The sequence below is a fragment of the Clytia hemisphaerica genome, unplaced genomic scaffold (genome assembly GCF_902728285.1).
Source record: "Clytia hemisphaerica strain Z4C2 unplaced genomic scaffold, Clytia hemisphaerica genome assembly, whole genome shotgun sequence".
Lineage (NCBI taxonomy): Eukaryota > Metazoa > Cnidaria > Hydrozoa > Leptothecata > Clytiidae > Clytia > Clytia hemisphaerica.
In genome coordinates, this window is record NW_027103551.1 from 66,407 (window position 1) to 86,710 (window position 20,304).

Genomic DNA, 20,304 nt, shown 5'->3' on the forward strand with positions numbered 1-20,304 from the left:
TTTTTTCAAGTGATTTATCCCTCGGTCCTGGGGGCAATTGTCCAGGGGGCAATTGTCCAGGGGGTAATTGTCCGGGGGCAATTGTCCCGGGGGCAATTGTCCCGGGGGCAATTGTCCCGGGGGCAATTATCCGGGGGCAATTGTCACGGGGGGCAATTGTCCTAGAACCTTAAATTTAGATGATCAAGAATCATTTTACTCTTTACATTAAACACAAAGTATTTTTCAGGCAAACGCTACCCGTTTAAAGAAAAGGCTTTCTAAAGAAGGGCAACATTTTTTTACGAAGTGATTATCCCTTAATGTTATGAATAGATATTTACTTTGTCATAAAGATCTGCTCTCCAACACGAATTTTCTGACACCCCTTGAAATATTTCCTTTAGCCGCAAATATGTTATTTTGAATCTGTCTCAAACCATCAAAAACATGCTCATTTCTAAGTATGATCATCATTCTTTCAAAATAAACAAAAATCGTTTAATTCTGATAAATCTACAGGTCAAAATCCTCATTTTAATGACGAACTACGTTTTGGGGGCCGTCTCCGTTTTGGGGGCCTTACACTGTAGAAGGGAAAATTTTTGTTACGAAGTAATTATTTATTAACGTTATGCATATATGATTACTTTGTCATAAAAATCTGCTCTCCTACACGAATTTTCCTACACCCCTGTGAAACGCTACTGAGTTCTCGAATCCATTGCAATCATTGATAATTATTCAATTCGGCATAATTAATTCTTTGCATAATTTATTCACCACCATCCATACGTAATTGACCTAACTGACTTGGTCCACATTTCATATTCCAAGGAACAGCTTCATCTAGAAAATGGAAATTGAAGAATATAATTGTTAACGATATAATACAACAACCGTAGATTGATCAAAAGATCGACAATTGATACTTTTATGGACTCAAAATTGAGTAATTTGGCTAAGAACATTGATGCATGCTTATAAAAAGTGATTTTTATGAATAAAGATTCAATCATTGAGGCAAGAAAATGGTTTTGGCTCCGTCACATTTTGAACATTTCCATTTTACATCAAATCATAAAAAACTAATGAGCAAATCTCGAAAAAAACTCATAACGAACGGACGAAAGAACGAACGGACGAACGAACTGACAGGGGCTTATTAAATAGTCACTTATCTAAATTTATAGGACCTCCACCGGGGTAGGTCCGAAAAAAGCATGTTTTAGTTTAAAACCCATTCGATTATAGTCCGGATTTGATTGATGCGAAGGAGTGGTTGGGAAGTTTTGACTTGAAAGATTTATTATTTCCCGTAATAAGACAATCAGACAGCCCCTTCCATGCGTGAACGTCTTATACGTCTTATCAAACAAAAGGGTTAGACATATCAGAAGAAAAAATTTGGTTTTGAATAATACTCATTCAACATTTTTTCATACCTATCTTTTTCGGGTAGGCGAGACCAAGGTTTTTCATGAGTTGAACAAATTCTTCTTTCGTTTTGGTTAATCGAGGATTCAAAGATTTTTCTTCGGTGACTGTGGTCACGTGATGTCCTGATGGGAAATAAGAGGTTCTTATTGGACAACAAAGAAAGATTACATCATAATTTGTTTTTTTCTTCCTTTAGAGTTGGTAAAAGCCCTACAATGAGTTTCGCTCAAAATGACGAAAAAAAATTGTCAAATTCAAGAAAAAATGTTTAGTGCTATATTGGTATACTACAGAATGTTTTATACTTAAACACTCAAATATTTTGCTTTTTTTCTCAAAAAACATGTCATACCTTTATAATCGTGAGCTGGATATAAGTGAAAATCTTCCGGCAGCGAGAAAATCTTTGAGTGGACTGAATCGTAAAGCATTTCTGGATCACCTGAATGAAGAACATATCTTAAATAACTATCGATAAATTAAGGCATATACCTTAAGGTACTTTTGGCGAATTCGGCAAATTTAGACAAAATTTGATAAAATTAGTTCCCGCCAAAATTAAATATTTTGCCCTCTCGCCAAAAGAATTTCTCGCCCAAAATTAAATCTTTTGGTATTTGCCTAAATAACTTTATGATTTCACAAGAAAAGCTTCAAATAAGGCAAGAGAGAACAGATTTCGGCTGTCATTCGCCAAAATTAGTTCCACCAAAATAAAAAAAAATTCATCAATCACCAAAAAAGGTTCTCGCCAAAATTAAAAATTTTCAGGATTCTTGCCGCTCGTCAAAATTAGTTTTCGCCAAAAAAAGCTTCCTTAAGGTATAACCATCTTTTAATTCAACTATTTAATTGCACAGTCTTGGGGCTCTTCTTCCTAGTCAACCAAATACATATGCAAAATTTTGCATATTCCACCTTCATAGCAAAAATGGTTTAAAATTATAGGAGCGACAACTTTGACATCCAAGCCCAAGATCTCACACAAATCACATTCAGTTTGTTTCGACATAATTTCGGTCCACTAACACTCTACTACCAATCTTATAACCTCTGTTATCACAACTCCTGATGTGCACGACCGGCTATCATCTAGATGACTTGTATCATTTTGGGATCCGTCCTAATATGATGCTTGTCTCATCCTGCTGATACTATTAAATAACGTACATCCTGTACAAATTCAGAAGGAGATTTATTGTATGTATTGTATAATTATGAGAGCTCTGATTTAAGTATGAGAAGGGAATTTTAAAAGTACATTGATACACTCTCTTTTTTTATAATCATAACATTTATAAGCATACTTAGGCTCAAACTCGGTAAAAATAAGCANCACCTTACAAATTGAAAAGCGTTGACTTTTATTGCCTTTGTTGACCTGTCGTCAAATTGAAATAAATATACATACTAGTACAGGTTTCGCCGCTCGACCGAATTCTCCTCATCGCTCCCTGGGGAAGATAATTTTTGAAAAAAGCACATCTCAACGTTTCTAAGTTCAGCGATCAGATGCATAGTAGTATCAGTAAATGTGATTCACAAGAGGTTAAGGGGGTCGTATAAAAGTTGGAGGTAGTATTACACAGTTTAGCGTAAGCAACATCCCATCCCGTCCTGGTTTAAATTGATCGAATAAAAAAGACCTGACGAGAATCAACCATTCTAGGTAGACTGAGCTCTTTCTTCTGATTTTTATGCAAAAATTGAAAATCTTTAAAAACAGCACAAAAAAAGGTTTTAGACAAGTTCCCAGATAAATCTCAATCGATCGCCATTTGACCCTCTAAAGTGATGTTGCAATGTGATCCTCGTACACTTAGGGATCAACCAGGTCTGTTGGAGATATCCGAAAAAAAATTATATCGATGTAGTAGCCCAAAAAAATTTTACTGATCTTTCTGGGTTACGATCAACCATACTCTCTTTAAGTTGATACAGCAATCTTCATTACAGGTCTTAAGATATCGACAAAACTGTAACTTAGAACTAGAAAAAGTTTTAAAGCCAAAAGTTTCACTGACTTAACGTGCCAAACATTAATTAATACTAATAGATTAGTACTGTACCCCTGAATGTTGCATGTATCCTACTAATCTAGGCGTCCTGTACTAATAGAAGTTAATACATCAAGATTATCAAACTTAAAGTTTTCTTTAAAATAGAGAGTGAATCGTTTTACTTACTCATCAATTTAATTCACACAAGCTTCTCCCATTGGAACCACGTGTGGAGCTAGATTGGTCAGAAGAAAAGAAAAAATTGTTGCTTATAGCAGAATAAAAACAATAGGCATCCTGTCCCTTATAAAATATGTGTCTGATATGAAGGGGAACACTTGTGTAAAATAAAACCTTTAACGTTGAGTCGTTATTAAGACTTTTCACTACAATGAACACAGTCAACTTGTCAGTCTTGTTTGATAGTGCAGCATAAAACTTTAAATATATCATTTTCAGCGACTTTTATATAGATATACTCAAAAAAGGGAAGGCTTATCATAAAATAAATCCAACAAATAAATGTGTAAGGATATATTTGTTTGTCTGCTTCCACAAGTCAAGTAGCGGGGTTTCGTGCAACCTTATATATCTGGTCTGTAATTACATTTTCCATCTAATCGTCTCATTATCTGATTTAAATTGATTAGGAACGCATTTTTCGACACATTTATGAATTTTAAAAGCATTTCAACTTTGATTTCATGACTGATGACAGTGATATTTCAAATTGGTCAATTTTATTTAAATCAAAAGCAGCCAGAAAAGTGGTCTGTAAAATACCAAAGGCACTTAACAACTGGTAAGTCAAACTTCTAAACTAAGAATGTATATAGATATATATCAACATAAATGCTTCAATTGATTGAAAATATGAGTCTCAGACAACGTTGAGGTGTCAAACCTAAAGAGAGATCTTAATTTTTATGAAAAATTCGAAATATTCTTGTCTGTAAAATACACATTTTTTATCCCACCATCTCGAAACTTCACTTGAATGTTCCTGGCCTTAAAAACTAACATCTGTGAAAATTTTAATGAGGTTTTACTGCCCTTTTGCTGAGCTATAAAGAAACGTCAAAATTTTTTTGTATTTTGGGCGTTTTTGACCGGAATTTTTCAAAATAAATGGACTGTAAATCAAAAAATAGTCGTCTAAAATCCATAAAACTTTCCACAACGCTACAACTATACCAACTACGAGCAATGCAAGCATTAACATCTATTTCATGGAAGAATTTGGCCCTGAGTGAAATTGAAAAGTTTTATTTTTTTTTTAAATTAGATTTTTCCACAACATTTTGATTTTCGGGTCTGTAAAATACACATTATTCGTGCTACCATCTTGAAATATTTTACACACCAACTTTGATGCTTTATCTAAAACCCTGCAAAGTTTTAATAGGTTTTGATATGTAGTTCATGAAATATCTTGAAATGCAGTACCCTACCCCAGGCAAATCGGCTCCAAAAACGATTGCCACGTACCCTCGAAACACCCCCTCTGAAAAGTTATTGCCCCCTGGTTAGCCTGAAAACTATCGCGATTCTCAAAATATAGATGTGTTTGAACCCAAAAACAGTTTCAAACCTTTTTCGCCGTCAAGGTGGTACCTCATGCCCCATATTGCCTGGACTATTGATCTAGAAAAGTTGAGACTTTGATATAATACATTTTTTTGCTCAGTTTGAAGAGCTCTATCACGTGGTATAAGTCTTTTTTGATTTTGAAGACCCCCCAAAAATCACACATTTTCAGGGCTTACAATTACGCAAAAACTGCGGGTTTTCAAGCTTGGTAACATTCAAATTTGGAATCAGCACCCTCAAATTGAGTAACAAACATATCAAAAAGTTGGTCCCAGACATTTTGAATTTTTTCTTTATTTTTGAAACAATAACAATCCACTGGCCACGGCCTACGGATTATCTGGATTTCGATAATATTGCGAAAGTATATTGTATAAACCAAGATGGTTGGCAAACGATATCATCCACCAGGATGCATCCTCTCTTATTTTCCCCCTATTTTCTACTTTCCTATCTTCTATCCTGATTTTCTGACTTTCTTTAGTGTTTCTAACTGTTTTCTAAGTATTTTTCTGAAATTTGCCCGTACCGGTGAAATGGGTCTCCGACCCCGGCTCGAACCACCAAATACAAGCAACCTTAGTTTACAATCCCAATGCCTAAGCGCTTGCGCCAACGAGACACGGCAGAAAGCCATCATTCACAAATACTTATAACGTGTAATTTACAGACCTTTATTAAGAAAGCTCCCAACCCTACCGGTGTCCCTACAAGGATCCCTACGGGATCCTAAGTTAGGTCACAGGGTACGGATGCCCCTAAGAAGGCCTTCGGCCTTATATTGTGACTCTCGAGCTCCAACCCTAACCCTAACTGATAATAACCGAACCCCCGTCTAGGCCCGCAGATTGAAAAATTTCACTTGCATCCTGGTGGATGATATCGTCTGCCAACCGTATAAGATGGCTGTCGAAAGTGGGCTTGCTGCAAATCTCAGTAAAAGATATCATTTTCATCATTATTCATGATGTTTTGGACATGATTTATGAGAAGTTTGACGCATACTGGTCTATAACAATGTGGAAAGACTTTGGAGAAATTTTGGCCATGAATCGTAAGCTGCTCGAGTGCTTAAAATCTTACATACATATGGCTAACTTCTCTAGTTTTATGGACGCACAAAACCATAAGACTCTGTTACTTGACAATGGAATGAAACTTTCAAACACACATCCATTGGAATTCGAAAGAGAATACTAAAATTACAACATTACAGTGCAAATTTGAAAACGATCTGAGCAGTTTTTGTGGTGTTATGTGTATGGCTGAAAATGATCCTGTTTTGTATTCATTATTTTTATTTTTGACTGGGCGACCGTTCCTTTTGATTTTTCAAACCCGACACAGATATTTTACAAACATATCACTATGAGAATTCAATAACGGATACTAAAACAAAATTCCTGTGTAAATTTGAACAAGATTGGAGAAATTTTCACAGAATTATGGCTGAAAATGATCGTTTTTGGACTTTGTCGTAATTTCATCGCGGCTGACGACCGTTCCTTTAGATTTTTCAAACCCGGCACAGATTTTTCACAAACATATCACTATGAGAATTCAGTAAAGGATACTAAAACACAATTCCTGTGTAAATTTGAACAAGATCGGAGAAATTTTCACAGTATTATGGCTGAAAATGATCGTTTTGGACTTTGTTGTAATTTCATTGGCTGGGGCGACCGTTCCTTTTGAAGATTTTTCAAACCCAAAACAGTTTTTTTCCAAATATACCACTATTTATTACATACACACTATTGTACCATTTTATTTGGTTTATCCTACTCTCCCCCAAGTATTATCCCAACAGAAAAAATAATGCTTGAAAGCTAAAAGCCCGTGGTCTCTAATTTGGCTATTTTTCTCCCCAAAATTTTATCTGGACAATGAAATCATGAACTTTGAAATATTGACTGACTTCTAAACGTTTATCTCATTTTAGCTCCAATTTTGAACTTTTTAGTCGAGGATGAGTTGGCGGGGGTGGGGTTGGTTCTTTAGGCAAGAAAGTGCATGTGTAATCACTTAGAAGAGCTAAACTTCCAGCTGGTTTATTTGGTATCCGGACAATTCCCCGACGGATCATTCCCCGACCGGACAATTCCCCGAACGGACAACTCCCCGAACGGACAATTCCCCGAACGGACAACTCCCCGAACGGACAATTCCCCGACCGGACATTTCCCCGAACGGACGATTCCCCGACAGACTATTCCCCAAACGGACGATTCCCCGAACGGACAATTCCCCGATTAATGAAGAACTGACAGGAGAAATTTCATGTTTTTTCAAAATGTAATTAGTTTTTTGTGTAAATTGCCATCGTAACGAACTTGCGAGCGTCGCTTCACGAATATACTGGAAAGAGAATTTTAATTAAAAAACGGCAGGGAAATATTTATTTGATTAAATTTAGCCGGCTCAAGTACATAATTTGAACATAGAATTATTATCAGATAGAATGAATTCATGCTTTTTTCCTCAAAATGAAGCGTGTCTGTAAGGGGTCCCTTAGCTACAATGGGAATTCGATTGCACGTGTGCAATGATAATTTCATTTCTTTGTTCTTATCGTATTTTAATTGCATATTTTCTCATGCTTGATTGGATTCTTTTGAATTCTCAAAAATTATGCACATAATTTGATTATTTTCAACTGGAAATTTCGGGCACTTCGGTCCCCTCAATGCAAATAAGAATTACATATTTGAAATCAGCTCATTTTATAGATTGACCAGGGTTGAAAACTAGAAAACGCACTTCCAAGAAAGAAATTTGGGGTCAAGTTTTCACCTAAATTAAGTTATTCTTTCCGTATATACCTACAATTTTATGTTTTTAATTTAGGAGTTTAAATCGATGGAATCACTAAATTTCAGCTCCTAAAATTCCAGATTGTAAGCTAAAATATATTTGTAAATATCAATCGTTTTCCAAAACTAAAAGTCTCGTAACTGAGAAAAAATACCGTGCAAACATACCCTTATAAAGAGATTTTTATCCACGCATCAGATTTTGAGAAACTGTTTTTACGACCAATAATCACTTTTAACAAAGGGAATCTGAATGGATGATGAAGTAGCCAAAGTGAGATATTATTCTATCTGATAACAGTTCACTGATTTGAAATGAATGAAAAAAAAACTTTTTTAATAATACGCAGATGAATAATTAACAAACTTTTTGTTTCCCGAAAATATGTAACAAAAGACTATTTACATTTGTGTGAAAGTTATCGGTTATCACTAAAAACAAAAGAATAAAACAAACATACACGTCTTTAAAAAGCAAGGTTATAAGCAATGCCACGGAGAAAGTTCAACTTATCGTTGTTGTCGTAATTCTCAATAAGAGTTTTTAACCGTTCATTTATACGTCTGTATGCCAAGCGTTGGCGGGGTGGATTTGCGCCAATCAACACTTGAGCTCGTGTGTGGTCGTGAAGAGCTGAATCTTGCTTGAGTGCTTGAATAAATTTCCAAATATCAGCATGACGTATTGAAAGAAATGTGTTGAATCGATTATGCCAACCCTCCAGATGGTTATTCGTTCGCGGAAGGTTGTTTTCCACACGGCCATGAACGTTCCACATAGCATGGGCGAACCTATGTCGAAGTCGTCTCCCACGGCGTTGTTCTCCTATATAATTCGTTTCAAAGTAATCCAGGATAACCTGCTCATCGTTTCCACAATGGTTGGAAAGTCAATAAAAAGAACCAGAAGTCAAGAGATCAATTATTCAAAGTAAAAAGCCACAATTTTTTGAAAAGGTCCATTGTGTAAAAAAAAAAATAAACCTTGAGTGGGGAGGAAGAAAAAGATTATCTTTATTGTTTAAGGTTGGGCAAACAGAAGTATAAATTTTAACGCTGCAATATGAAACCCCAACAATTCACATTAATTTCTTTGGCCTTTTCAATTAAAAAACGTGAGATTTCTCCTGTCAGTTCTTCATTAATCGGGGAATTGTCCGTTCGGGGAATCGTCCGTTCGGGGAATAGTCTGTCGGGGAATCTTCCGTTCGGGGAATTGTCCGTTCGGGGAATTGTCCGTTCAGGGAATTGTCCGGTCGGGGAGTTGTCTGTCGGGGAATTGTCCGGTCGGGGAATGATCCGTCGGGGAATTGTCGGTCGGGGAATTGTCCGGGATTCGTTTATTTATTCGTTAAGATTATTTCTCATACTCGCTCTCCAATAGAACTATTACTTTGCTTCCTGATCTGTTCGGATTAGCAGTTTGTGGGCAACGTTCTAACACAACTAACTCAACAAGCTCATCTTTCACATCTTTTAATCTCTTAAGCCGGAGCTTCCAGCGCAGCTGGTTTATTTAAATTTATAATGGAATTTACAAATTTTCCGAACTTTTTCAAGACCATATGGCCTTCTTTTTGCAAAAAAGTACCATGAAGATGTGTTCATATATCATCATCTGCGCCATTTAAATCATTATCGCTCATAACACATTTCCATACCACACACATCCATTTTTTCAAATAAAATCGTCCACTTTCACCCTCAAAAATCTTCAAATTTTTGATTTTCAAAAGTCTTTGTATAAAAATCACTATTTTTCGACAAAATCATCAGTGTTGGACATTCACCATTGATTCGATATCTGAAAGTAGTAAGAAAAACGAAATCTTAATTTTAATTGGAAAATTCTTTATTTATTTACCAAAACACTTTCATTGGTTTCATACACATTTTTTTTTACCAAACAAAAAACTTTCATTGGGTTTTATGACAATGATTCTATTGTTTGAGAACAATAGAAATCCACTGGTCGGTTTTTTATACGCTTTCTTTAAGAAAATACAAGTGCCTTGGTGTTCAAATTTATAGCTTTAGATAAGTCGTCCTTATAGTTTTAATTTTTCTATTCAAGACGTCTCTCGTCGACCATTCCAGTCAACCTTGTCAGTCAAACTGATTTAATTTCAGCAAGCAATTTTTGGTGCACGCTTGCTTTTAATATAATTAAACTATCATACTTTTGAGTCTCCATAAACTCGAACAAGCACAGGAAATAGAAATTTATTCGAATGGTTACAGATGGTTAAGACAATTTCGATTTCTTGAGTAATCGTCAGCCGTGCAAAATTACTCGAATCTGATTGGTTTAGAGGAGTGCAATTAATCGTTAATTGCACTATTACCACTTTTTGCACTCTTCGGCGGGGGGACACTTTTGTCCCCTTATTTTTTTCTCTCCCAAGTCCTGTGTCAGAGACTTAATATAATAAAAAACAAAGACATTTTTTTTCTTCAATATAAAAAAGAACAAAGAAATTTTACGCTACAATAGTTTCTTTTGATTGAAAACAAAGAAAAATTACACTGCAATGTTTTCTTTTTAAATAAAAGAAGAAAAAGAGGTTTTCGAATGTTTACTGACGATTACCTCGGAATCGTATGTTTTGTCGTCTAATTAACGATTAATCACTCGTAACAAAGGAGAAAATACCGTAATTTGCACTCGTCCTTCGGACTCGTGCAAATTACTATTTTCTCCTTTGTTACTCGTGATTAATCGTTAATTGCACTCCAAACCATACGATTACTAGTACTAATCGTCAGCCGTGCAAAATTACTCGAATCTGATTGGTTTAGAGGAGTGCGATTAATCGTTAATTGCACTATTATCACTTTTTGCACTCTTCGGCGGGGGGACACTTTTGTCCCCTTATTCTTTTCTCTCCCAAATATAATATTTACTGACGATTACCTCGGAACCGTATGTTTTGTCGTGCAATTAACAATTAATCACGAGTAACAAAGAAGAATAGTAATTTGCACGAGTCCTCCAAACCATACGATTACTAGTACTAATAACTTATCAAGCATTGTTAACTGAAGGGACGAGAAAACCTGTTCGAGTTAAGGAGACATTAATAATGGAGACTCGACTGTATATTCAATTGCTGAAAATGTTGTTATTATTATAATAAGCATACCTTTTATCTGCAATGATTGTTTTCAGCGATACATTTGGATCAACGCGTATTAGTTGCCGTCGTTTCGTGTCTTCGAAGAAAACCTTAAAACGAGATTACAACTCCCAGTTACGTTTCGAATCGGGAAAAGTTAAGAAAGTAAACAAAGCAATTTCTCCTTATTAATCGAATTAATATTTCAAAAAGAAAACCGCAAAATTTTCACGAACCAGCATTTAAAAAAAATTCTCGTAGATTAAATTTCGCGAATAAGCCAAAAAATTGTCGGAAGTGGCTCTGTAAACGTCAAGAACAGCATATTTACAGTATATTTTGCGCAAAAAATCAATTTTTGAAAATTTCGCGTGGATTTAATTTTTCGAAAATCAATTTTTGATCCAATAAGTTTTATTTTGGCAACACTTAGTAAAAACGTCAAATTAAATCTAACGAAAATCTATATAAGATCGGTCGGTTGCATTATAAGAATGATTCGAAAATTGTTCGTGGTTAAATGATAGATAAAGGATATACAAAAGAAGTAGTACACGTTACCTCGACATTGGGTGGCGTGTAACTTTTTTCTACATCCCATTCAGGTGTCTCTGAGAATACTACGTTCAATTGATCAGACAGTCTAAATTACGAAGGTATTGATTGAGTAACAAAACAGAGTGAAGAAAATTCTTTTTTCTCGGAAGAAAACCCAAAGTGTGAAATTTAACCAACACACAGTGAACCTTTCCGATATTTTTCCATTTTTTATCAGGTTGAGAGGTTGTTCATGTTTGGTTAAGTTATGCAATTTCCGCCATTATGGAGGCAAGCGTTCCAATTTGTAGAAACGATCTCTTATGTAAATCGAACTTTTCCTTCCATCATGACGGAAATTACGTACTTTAATGTGATTAATTTTCGCGGGGATTAAACTTCGCAGATATCGGTGTCATCCGCGAAATTAAGTCCCAATGGAAATTTGGAAAGACCGTAACCGCGAAATATTTCTATCAACAAAACTCAAAAAATGTTAAATAAATACTTTTTGAATGTTTAATGGCATCAAAGTACGCTAATAATGCGTATTTCAACAACCAACATGCATGATTTGACAGTAAAAGGTACAAAATCGTGAAATATTGACACCCAATAGTGCCGTCCGCGAAATTAACGAAATTTAATCCCTGCAAAAATTAATCCCATTATAGTAACTTAAGCAAACATGAAAGCCTCTATGTCCGCCAATAATAGTTATCTATGAACGAAGGCCAGAACAATACCATGTGAGTTTGGGACTTCTTATTCAGAGTTTTCGCCGTTTTCCAATGTGTGACAATGAGAGGGTTTAGCCATTTTTACGGTTACGAGTAGAGGTACATACCTGATATCCTCGTGGCAATCTTCAACGAAATCTGATTGGTTATATTCAGGATACAAAAGATAGAGTGGCCAATGAAATTCGTTGTTCTCATCTAATGTTATTGCACCACTTCTTGGTGATCGTTTGAAAAGGAGATGTTCTAAGGTTGCTTCATGTTCGTTCGAGTCGAGTTCTTCTTCTCTATCTTTGCTATAGAATGTGACAGCTCTTTCCTGAAAATTAGATAAGGAAATTTGGTGTCTTACACCAAATGTTGAGTTATATAAATTTCCATACATGGGGGAGGGAGTGGAGGATATAGTTTCCCAAAGATAGTGAATGGGGGTAGTGAAAATTTACATAATTTACCTTGTCCGGGGGGGGGGGTAAATTGCTCTGTTTCGGGGTAATTTTGGTCTGTTTAAGGGTAATTCTGAATGTCCAGGGGGTCAAAAGTCATGATGTTCGCGGGGGGAGGGGGTGTAAATTTCCAGAAGATGTTATTGAAAAATGTTACCCTCCCCCACATTCAATTTTTTTCTGTAAAAGCCCAATATGGTACCTTCATTGCGTCCATCATTTTCTTTCTTCTCTGAAGATCATTGAATTGTTTCATATTTTGTTTCCTCTCATCACGTTCTTTTTGTTTCTGCAAAAAATATGTAACCGAATTTGAATAGATTGGAGCTTAACATTGTTTCGCAGAAGAAATCTTTCACATTAGGCGAAACAAAAAAAATTTCTTGTTTCCGGAAACCGGCCGGGTGAAAAATTTTTTTTTTCTGACCCGGCCGCAAACTTTCGTTCGTTAGTAGTCCGTACTTGTTGTAATTTAGGGCATAATTTATGCTGTGTTTATACATAAAAGTTATTCTTAAACTCTATTTCAATGAGCCATAAATTATCAAAAATAGTAAAAAAAACTATTTTCCGGCCGGCCGCATGATAACTTTTTTCCTTCACCCGCATTCCGGAAACAAAAATTTTTTTATCATTCGCCTTATATAAACTTTCTACAATTTTTTAATGACACATGCAGCAACTTTCATTAATTCAAACTTTATAATTCGAAGCTAAACATTGATCCCCTCAGATGGAAAGTAGTATAAGATGCTCTCTATAATTCGAATCTTTCTCTTATTCGAAGAAAAGTTTTAATCCCTTGAAGATCGAATCAGGGTTAATATTCTGTTTTCAAGACCATAGGAAAGCGTATGAAGAAGCGTAGACGGGGTTAATTAAGTAATGTCAAATTAAAATACCTTTTGATGTATAGCTTTCTTTTTATAGTTAATCAACTTCTGTTCCTTAGCATCAACGTGTGTTGTCAGTTAAGGTAAATCATTTTAGTCTGTATTGTCGGAATAAAAATTACGAAAAGGAAATTACAGTCAACTCTCTCTAGTTCGAACCTCTTCCAAAAATCTTTCTGTAATTCGAACTAAAATATTGTTAGAAAGTAATAAATAAAGTTATAAAATACTCTCTGTAATTCGAATCTTTCTGTAATTCGAAGAATGTCATTGATCCCTTGCAGATCGAATAAGAGAGAGTAAACTGTAACAGGGAGGGCTTTCTTTAAGTGCTTCTCTAAGATTGTTCGAAATCAAAATCATGTTCATAATCTTGAAAACTCCTCCATCTATCGTGATATAATTTCAAACAAGCAACACAAATAATACCCAAGTTCAGATTGTTTCTTCTAATAAGGCCTCTTTTACACCACGTTACACACATATAGAATGAAAAGATATCTTAAGGCCTCTTTTACACCACGTTACACACAAATAGAATGAAAAGATATCTTAAGGCCTCTTTCACACCACGTGACACATAAACAGAATGAAAAGATATCTTAAGGCCTCTTTCACACCACGTTACACATTCTTCATATTTTTCCATATCAAAACAAGCGATCGCACCACGTATGATGGCTTTCATGTGGCCTGGTTTATATTTCAACGCAGCTATTGCATCATTCAAAGCTGTCCTGTTATTTCCTAGAATAAAAATACAGTAGTATCTTTAGGTATCAATCTCTAATCAGAGTAATTTTTACGTGATTAATTTCGCGTTTTAGCGGATTTTTTCTTATTTCACGAAAATAAAACTTGCGAAATCGCGTCAGATGGCTGACTTATGTAATCAAATCTAGACGATATTTCTCAGATCTAATTCCCGCTTAAAAATAAACTGTACATTTGCTAAAAAACTCACGTTTTGATGGTCATTTTGAACTTATTTAAGCTGCAATTAAATCCACGCGAAATTTTTGCAAAATGTTGATTCACGAAAATAAATCCCATAAAATTTTGCAATTACCTAAAAATTGAACGTACCTAAATGGAAATTAGCTGCAGCGCGATTGGTTAACAATACAGCTTTAAGTGGTTCATCATCATGTTTTTGTTTGAGGCCTTCAGTGTAGGCTGTGATTGCTTTTCTGTATTCTTTCCGTTGAAAATGATAATTTCCATCTTCTTTGTGTGACAGTGCACATGCTGAAAGAAGTTCATTTTGATAGTTTTACAAGTCTATTTTCTTCTATCTGCCAAGAGTGCTCGATGATATCAGATCTTGTTCAAATTAAACGAGCCTGGCCCTTGGTCAGGCTCGTGATCACCAGAACTCTTTGAATTTTTTAAAAACCTATAATACCTTAAGGGAAGAAATTTTCGCGGGAAGAAAATTTCGCGGTTTTCGCGGATTTTACCTAAAACCGCGAAATTAAGTTCCCGCGAAATTTTACAAAATCGTCAATCCGCGAAATTAAATTCCCGCGAAATTTAATTTATTTCACACATTCCCCCAAATTCGTACTATTTCAAGCCTAAAACAGGTTTTTTTGCTTATTTAATAACGATTTTGTCCAAAAATATCCTGCAACCGCGAAATTAAATTCCCGCGAATTTTTCAAAAATCGCTGAACCGCGAAATTAAATTCCCGCGAAAAAAAATAATTTGACCAACCGCGAAATTAAGTTCCCGCGAAAATTTCTTCCCTTAAGGTATATGGATTGGCTGAAATTTGTACCAAAAAAATATACAATGGAGAAAGGAATAGAACAGCCAAGATATAATTAAGTCCAGCCAGTCTTGGCAAGTCTTGGCAAGAAAAACGGGCCTGTTTGTTTATTTAGGGGGGGGGGGCACTTATATGGTCTGACTACCTGTGAGGGTTAGAAACACTCGGAAGAAATGCACTCTAACCCAAGGGCACATTTTCACTGCTCAAGGGCTGCTTTGTAAGGGTCCGATTTTGAGAGCTATTATTTTGACGGCACATGCCGTCGTTTAGAAATCGAGTGCCCCCGTGACTGTATATTATTTTTTTAATGTATATTTATTACAAACTCGAGAGAACCTTCTTTGTTAAAATGAAGTCTTCTCAAAAATTTAACATTTCTAAAAGTTTTTTTAAAATCCCCCTAATTTTGAAGATTGATGAATTGAAAAAATTCCCTGAAAGTTTTTTCAGAGAGTTCTACACAAAAAAAGTGGCAGGGTGATTTAAAATACCCACTGGTAAAAAAGGGTTAGTTAAGGTATCACAATAAAATTTGATTAAAAAAAAAATTCAAACCCTCAGGATTTTCTTCGTCATATTTAATTTTCTGAAGTGCTTGTAAAGCTGGTGATCTATCAATCTGTTCCTGTGTGGGTGCTTCATTCATAAAAGCTGGGTTCAACAAAAGTTCCTAAGAAAAAATAAATTTCATATTTCAATAGGAAATGATGATATGTTTCAATTTTGGCGGTAAGAAAACGTGTTGGAACTAATACAAGGCTTTGGTGTTATCATACATTATTGTATGATCATTTCACTTGATTTCTGTGTGATTTTCGTTAGATTCAAAAAAGTAAAGACAACAAAGGGACCATTCAAAAACTACGTACGCTCGAGAGGGGGAGGGGCTACTCCCAAAAGCGTACGAGGGGGATGGGGGGTCCTCGAGGAGAAGTAAGTATGCTCGTAACTTTTCCTAAACTGTCTCTTTTGAGAGAAAAACGCAAAAATATTTTCACATCAAAAAATTGCTTTTGCGATTGTTATTTTTTCATTTCTCCTTTGGTATTTTTGTTCATCTTATAGATTCTTTTAATTTCTTGAGACTTTGTTATAAATATGATTGGATACCTACATCTATTCTACTGTTACAAGAGTTTCAAGTTTCGACTTTGGTTAGGGGGTGTACTAAAAAGCGTACGTACGCTGAAGGGGGGGGGGGGGTACACATAAAGCATACAAAAGCGTACAAGGGGGAGGGGGAGTAAAAAATTTGCCATTTACGAGCGTACGTACTTTTTGAATGGTCCCAAAGACAAATGCAATGCAATACAAATTCACAAAGGGACCAAGGGACCAAGGCGAGACAAAGACAATACATATAACGAGCCGATAGACGCGCACAAAACATTGAGAAATAAAAAATTAAGTTATGGAGGAGAACCAATGCAGAAATATCTTTGTCGTACTTGAATGAATTTCCACAGTACTAAAACTGTTTAGGAAAATCGACGGTCTATTGAATAACAAATTACTCCACTCAAATTATTTTCCAACACCTTATCCGTTGAGTCATCGACGCACAGCAAAATCACTCAATTCATAACATATTATACCGAACTGGCAATGCACCTTTCCAGTAATTCTTAAAACTAACAGTTACATCAATATGCCTTCTTACTTGTCTTTAAAAATATAAATAAAAGTAATCACGGAAAAGGACGCGAAAAAAAAAGACATAAGTGTGAGAACAGAGTAATCAAACCTGATCAAACTCATTAGAAAAAGTACCATTAGAAGTCATAAAAAATCAACCTGAATAAATGCAATCGAAATTCCAGAGAACTTCATAATTCCCCAAACAACATTACATTACTATGTCAAACTCCCATCACATAAATTTTACAATTACGTCAGAGTAGACTACGCTCGCCACCGAAGAGGTTTATTTGGAAAGGGTAAGGGAGTGGTCAGAAAGTATCTACTAGGGGGAGTGGAGGATATTTTGAAAAATCCCAAAAAACTTTTGCCCCCCTCCCCTAGCCTGGAAAAAAATTTCGAACCCCCCCTCACAAGGCCCAATATTTTTTCGCACCCCCCCACCTACTAGAAAAATTTTTACGCAAAAAAAGAATTCATACAGATGCGGTACAAAGAGTATTATTTGTTTGTATGACATGTCAAAATTAGGTAAGGGAGATAGTTTAGCCCTGTAAAGTTGAGTATAGTCCTTTAGGAGATCTACCATTTTGATTGACGTTTACACCACGGGATTTTCCATGGTTACGACGGAATTTCTCCGAAGTAAACAAAAGAAAAAAATCCGTGGTGTAAACGTCAATCAAAATGGTAGTGTGATCTCCTAAAGGTATTGTCCAGGGTTAAAATAAGAATCAACGAGTTATTTTCTCTGAGTTTCCCTAAGTTTTGGGAGAAAATTACGGCTTATTTTCCCTGATACACAATCTCCCTACATTAGGGAGGCATCTCAATTACTCAAAATATCCTGAAGGGCCACCATGGTTGGCCCGAAGGGAGAAAATTTTGAAGATCAGGTACTCGAGAACCTAAAATTCTCTGAGTTTGAAATTTTCCTATAAACCTATATTTTTCCAGGGTCTGTCAAAGCTCTGTGTATGTAATTTATAAGATATTAGTAGAGACTAAGGAGGCACAACCATGGTTTGCGCCGACGGGAAAGAATTTTGATGTTTTTCAGCACCATTTTAGCTAAAAGACACTTTGTTTTGACAAATTTCTTTCTAAAAAGTATTTTTTCAAACCACTCTGATGAGCTGTGAAAGCTACTAATCTACTTCCCTCATCTAGCTCAATGCTACAAACCAAAAGGGCAAGGCGATGATGCCCAAATAATGTTAGTATGACATGTACATATATCCAATAAAATAAATTCAGAGTTGTCGTCAAGCCGAAAATTTTTTGAAATCTTGAAACGTGAAACTATGAACTTAGACTTCCTACATTTTCTCTTGAGTTGCCCAAAAGATTTGGAACCCCCCCTGAACCCTCAAAAAAAATTTGAAATCCCCCCTAAGCCCTCAAAAAATTTTGGAACCCTCCCCTAGAATCCTCCACCCCCCCTAGTAGTTACTTTCTGACCACTCCCTAATTATATTTTATTGTTCGCTTCGTTATCGGTGTTTTTCGATAATAACGTCATTTGAATCTTACTTATAACGTGTTTTTTCGATGTATTTTATAACGCCAAAATCAATTTTTTACCGATATCTTGAGATTGGCTTAATGCAAATTTCTGACCAAGCACTTTTCAAAATCCGCTCCTTGATATGATTCTTTTGAGCTATATATGAACGTTAAGGAATAATTAGAAGCGATGCGCGTCACGCCAAATATATTTGGGACATGCCTTGTTTCACCCGAGTATCAAGGTCTGTTTTATTTACCCCCCTGGTGACTTAACAAAAGAGACTTAACTCGATGTTACAATCCAATTATTGAAAGTTTGTCTCGGCCTTTTTATAATGAGTGAGGCATACGTTCTCTGATTACGCAATTTTCATATTGACATTTTCGAGGCATTTTGATGTAACTGACTAATGCGCGCGCATTATTTTGATGCTCTCCACCGTTTGGTCTCTGGAGGTAAACAAACCCGTTTTTGCCTGCGTTCCCTTGGTTTTTTTAACTTTTCTTAAGTTCTGTCGAACAAAATCCCCTCAAATTTTAGTATGTTCAATCTATTCATGATATTATACCACCCTGAAAATATTTTGCCAAAAGAAGGTCGCTGTCAAAAGTTAGAGGCTCAAATGTCAAATCCCACTTTCCCTAACCCCTCGCAGGCAAAAACGCGTTTTTTACCTCCCAAACAATTTTATACACAACGGTGGAGCGCACATTTTCCCGGGCCATTACTGAGAAATTTGAATTACGGGAAAGGTGTATTCTCTATAAATAGGTGGAACTCTCAATTACGGGCGGGAAAGGTGTATTCTCTATAAATAGGTGGAACTCTCAACCCTACTGGTGCTCCTAAAAGCCCTATGTTTAGTCACTGGGTACCGTGAGAGTGGGTAACTTGCATCAGTGGAGGCTAACATGCATAGCCCTCAAATGCATGACCTGTCTGGTCATTATAAAAATACAAACTTAAATCAAAACAAAAATGGTAGAGTAGAGTTGCGAGCAGAGCTCTGCGTAGTTGTATTTTAATGACCAGACAGGTCATTCATTTGAGGGCTATGCATGTTAGCCTCCTCTGATGCAAGTTACCCACTCTCACGGTATGGAGTGCCCCTCTAAGGAGGGCCTTCGGCCCTATATTGTGACAAGTCCAACACTGACCCTAACTGATAATAACCGAACCCCCGTCCCATTCCGGAGTGACTATCAGCGATCCGTGGATAAGAAAAAAATGAAGGTAACTTTGGGCGATCCGAAATAACTAACTCACTCCTCCCTCCAGCAGACTAATAAATAAATAGCTAGAAAACATGAGGAAAAATATACCAAAACAAGTGGAAAACTGGAAATTTTTACCTCATCGACATTCTCAGAGGTAAGCCCACCGTCGTATTTGTAATCTTTGTTCTTTTTCTTTGACATTCTCTATAAATTCATCAAGTTCTTCTCGAATTTGATCTGACGTTTTACCTTTGTAAAGATCACGTGCGTCCGCCATTTTGAAAAAAATTGTTTAATAACAAACCCATTTCACTGGATTTATTTACAATAGAATGTTTTGAAAGCGTGTAGATTTTTACGGCCGTTTTGAAAACTTCTCTGATTTCTTTAGAACGTTGATGATTTTTAGGTATATTTCAGAATGAAAATGATTTTAGATTTAAAGGAGTACCTGATTCAGGTTCCTGCTTCATACTTTGCTACTTTTTAGACAAAATGTTTATAAAAAAGCCTCATAATTCATATTTAATGAGAAAAATGAAATCTCAGCAAATCAAAGTTTTTTTGAATTTAAGTTCAAAGCTGAACGGCTAGTTACCAGCCTTTTTAT

At 35.8% G+C, this 20,304-nt stretch overlaps 2 protein-coding genes across 2 annotated transcripts; both read right to left on the bottom strand.

Annotated features, from left to right (window-relative positions):
- Positions 1-715: 715 nt before the first annotated feature.
- Positions 716-2,431, bottom strand: LOC136800087 (uncharacterized). Its single transcript, XM_067056698.1, has 4 exons — positions 2,404-2,431; positions 1,772-1,861; positions 1,425-1,541; positions 716-828 (listed from the first exon to the last, which is right to left on the bottom strand). The coding sequence occupies exons 1-4, from the start codon at positions 2,429-2,431 to the stop codon at positions 755-757; spliced, it is 309 nt and encodes a 102-aa protein (XP_066912799.1). The 3' UTR covers positions 716-754.
- A 6,905-nt stretch (positions 2,432-9,336) lies between these two features.
- On the bottom strand, positions 9,337-20,005 carry LOC136800129 (tetratricopeptide repeat protein 4-like). Its single transcript, XM_067056741.1, has 10 exons — positions 19,830-20,005; positions 15,885-15,999; positions 14,641-14,802; positions 14,156-14,301; positions 13,564-13,620; positions 12,864-12,950; positions 12,323-12,534; positions 11,500-11,581; positions 10,966-11,048; positions 9,337-9,626 (listed from the first exon to the last, which is right to left on the bottom strand). Exons 1-10 carry the CDS (start codon positions 19,893-19,895, stop codon positions 9,527-9,529), a joined length of 1,110 nt encoding a protein of 369 aa, XP_066912842.1. The 5' UTR covers positions 19,896-20,005; the 3' UTR covers positions 9,337-9,526.
- Positions 20,006-20,304: the final 299 nt, after the last annotated feature.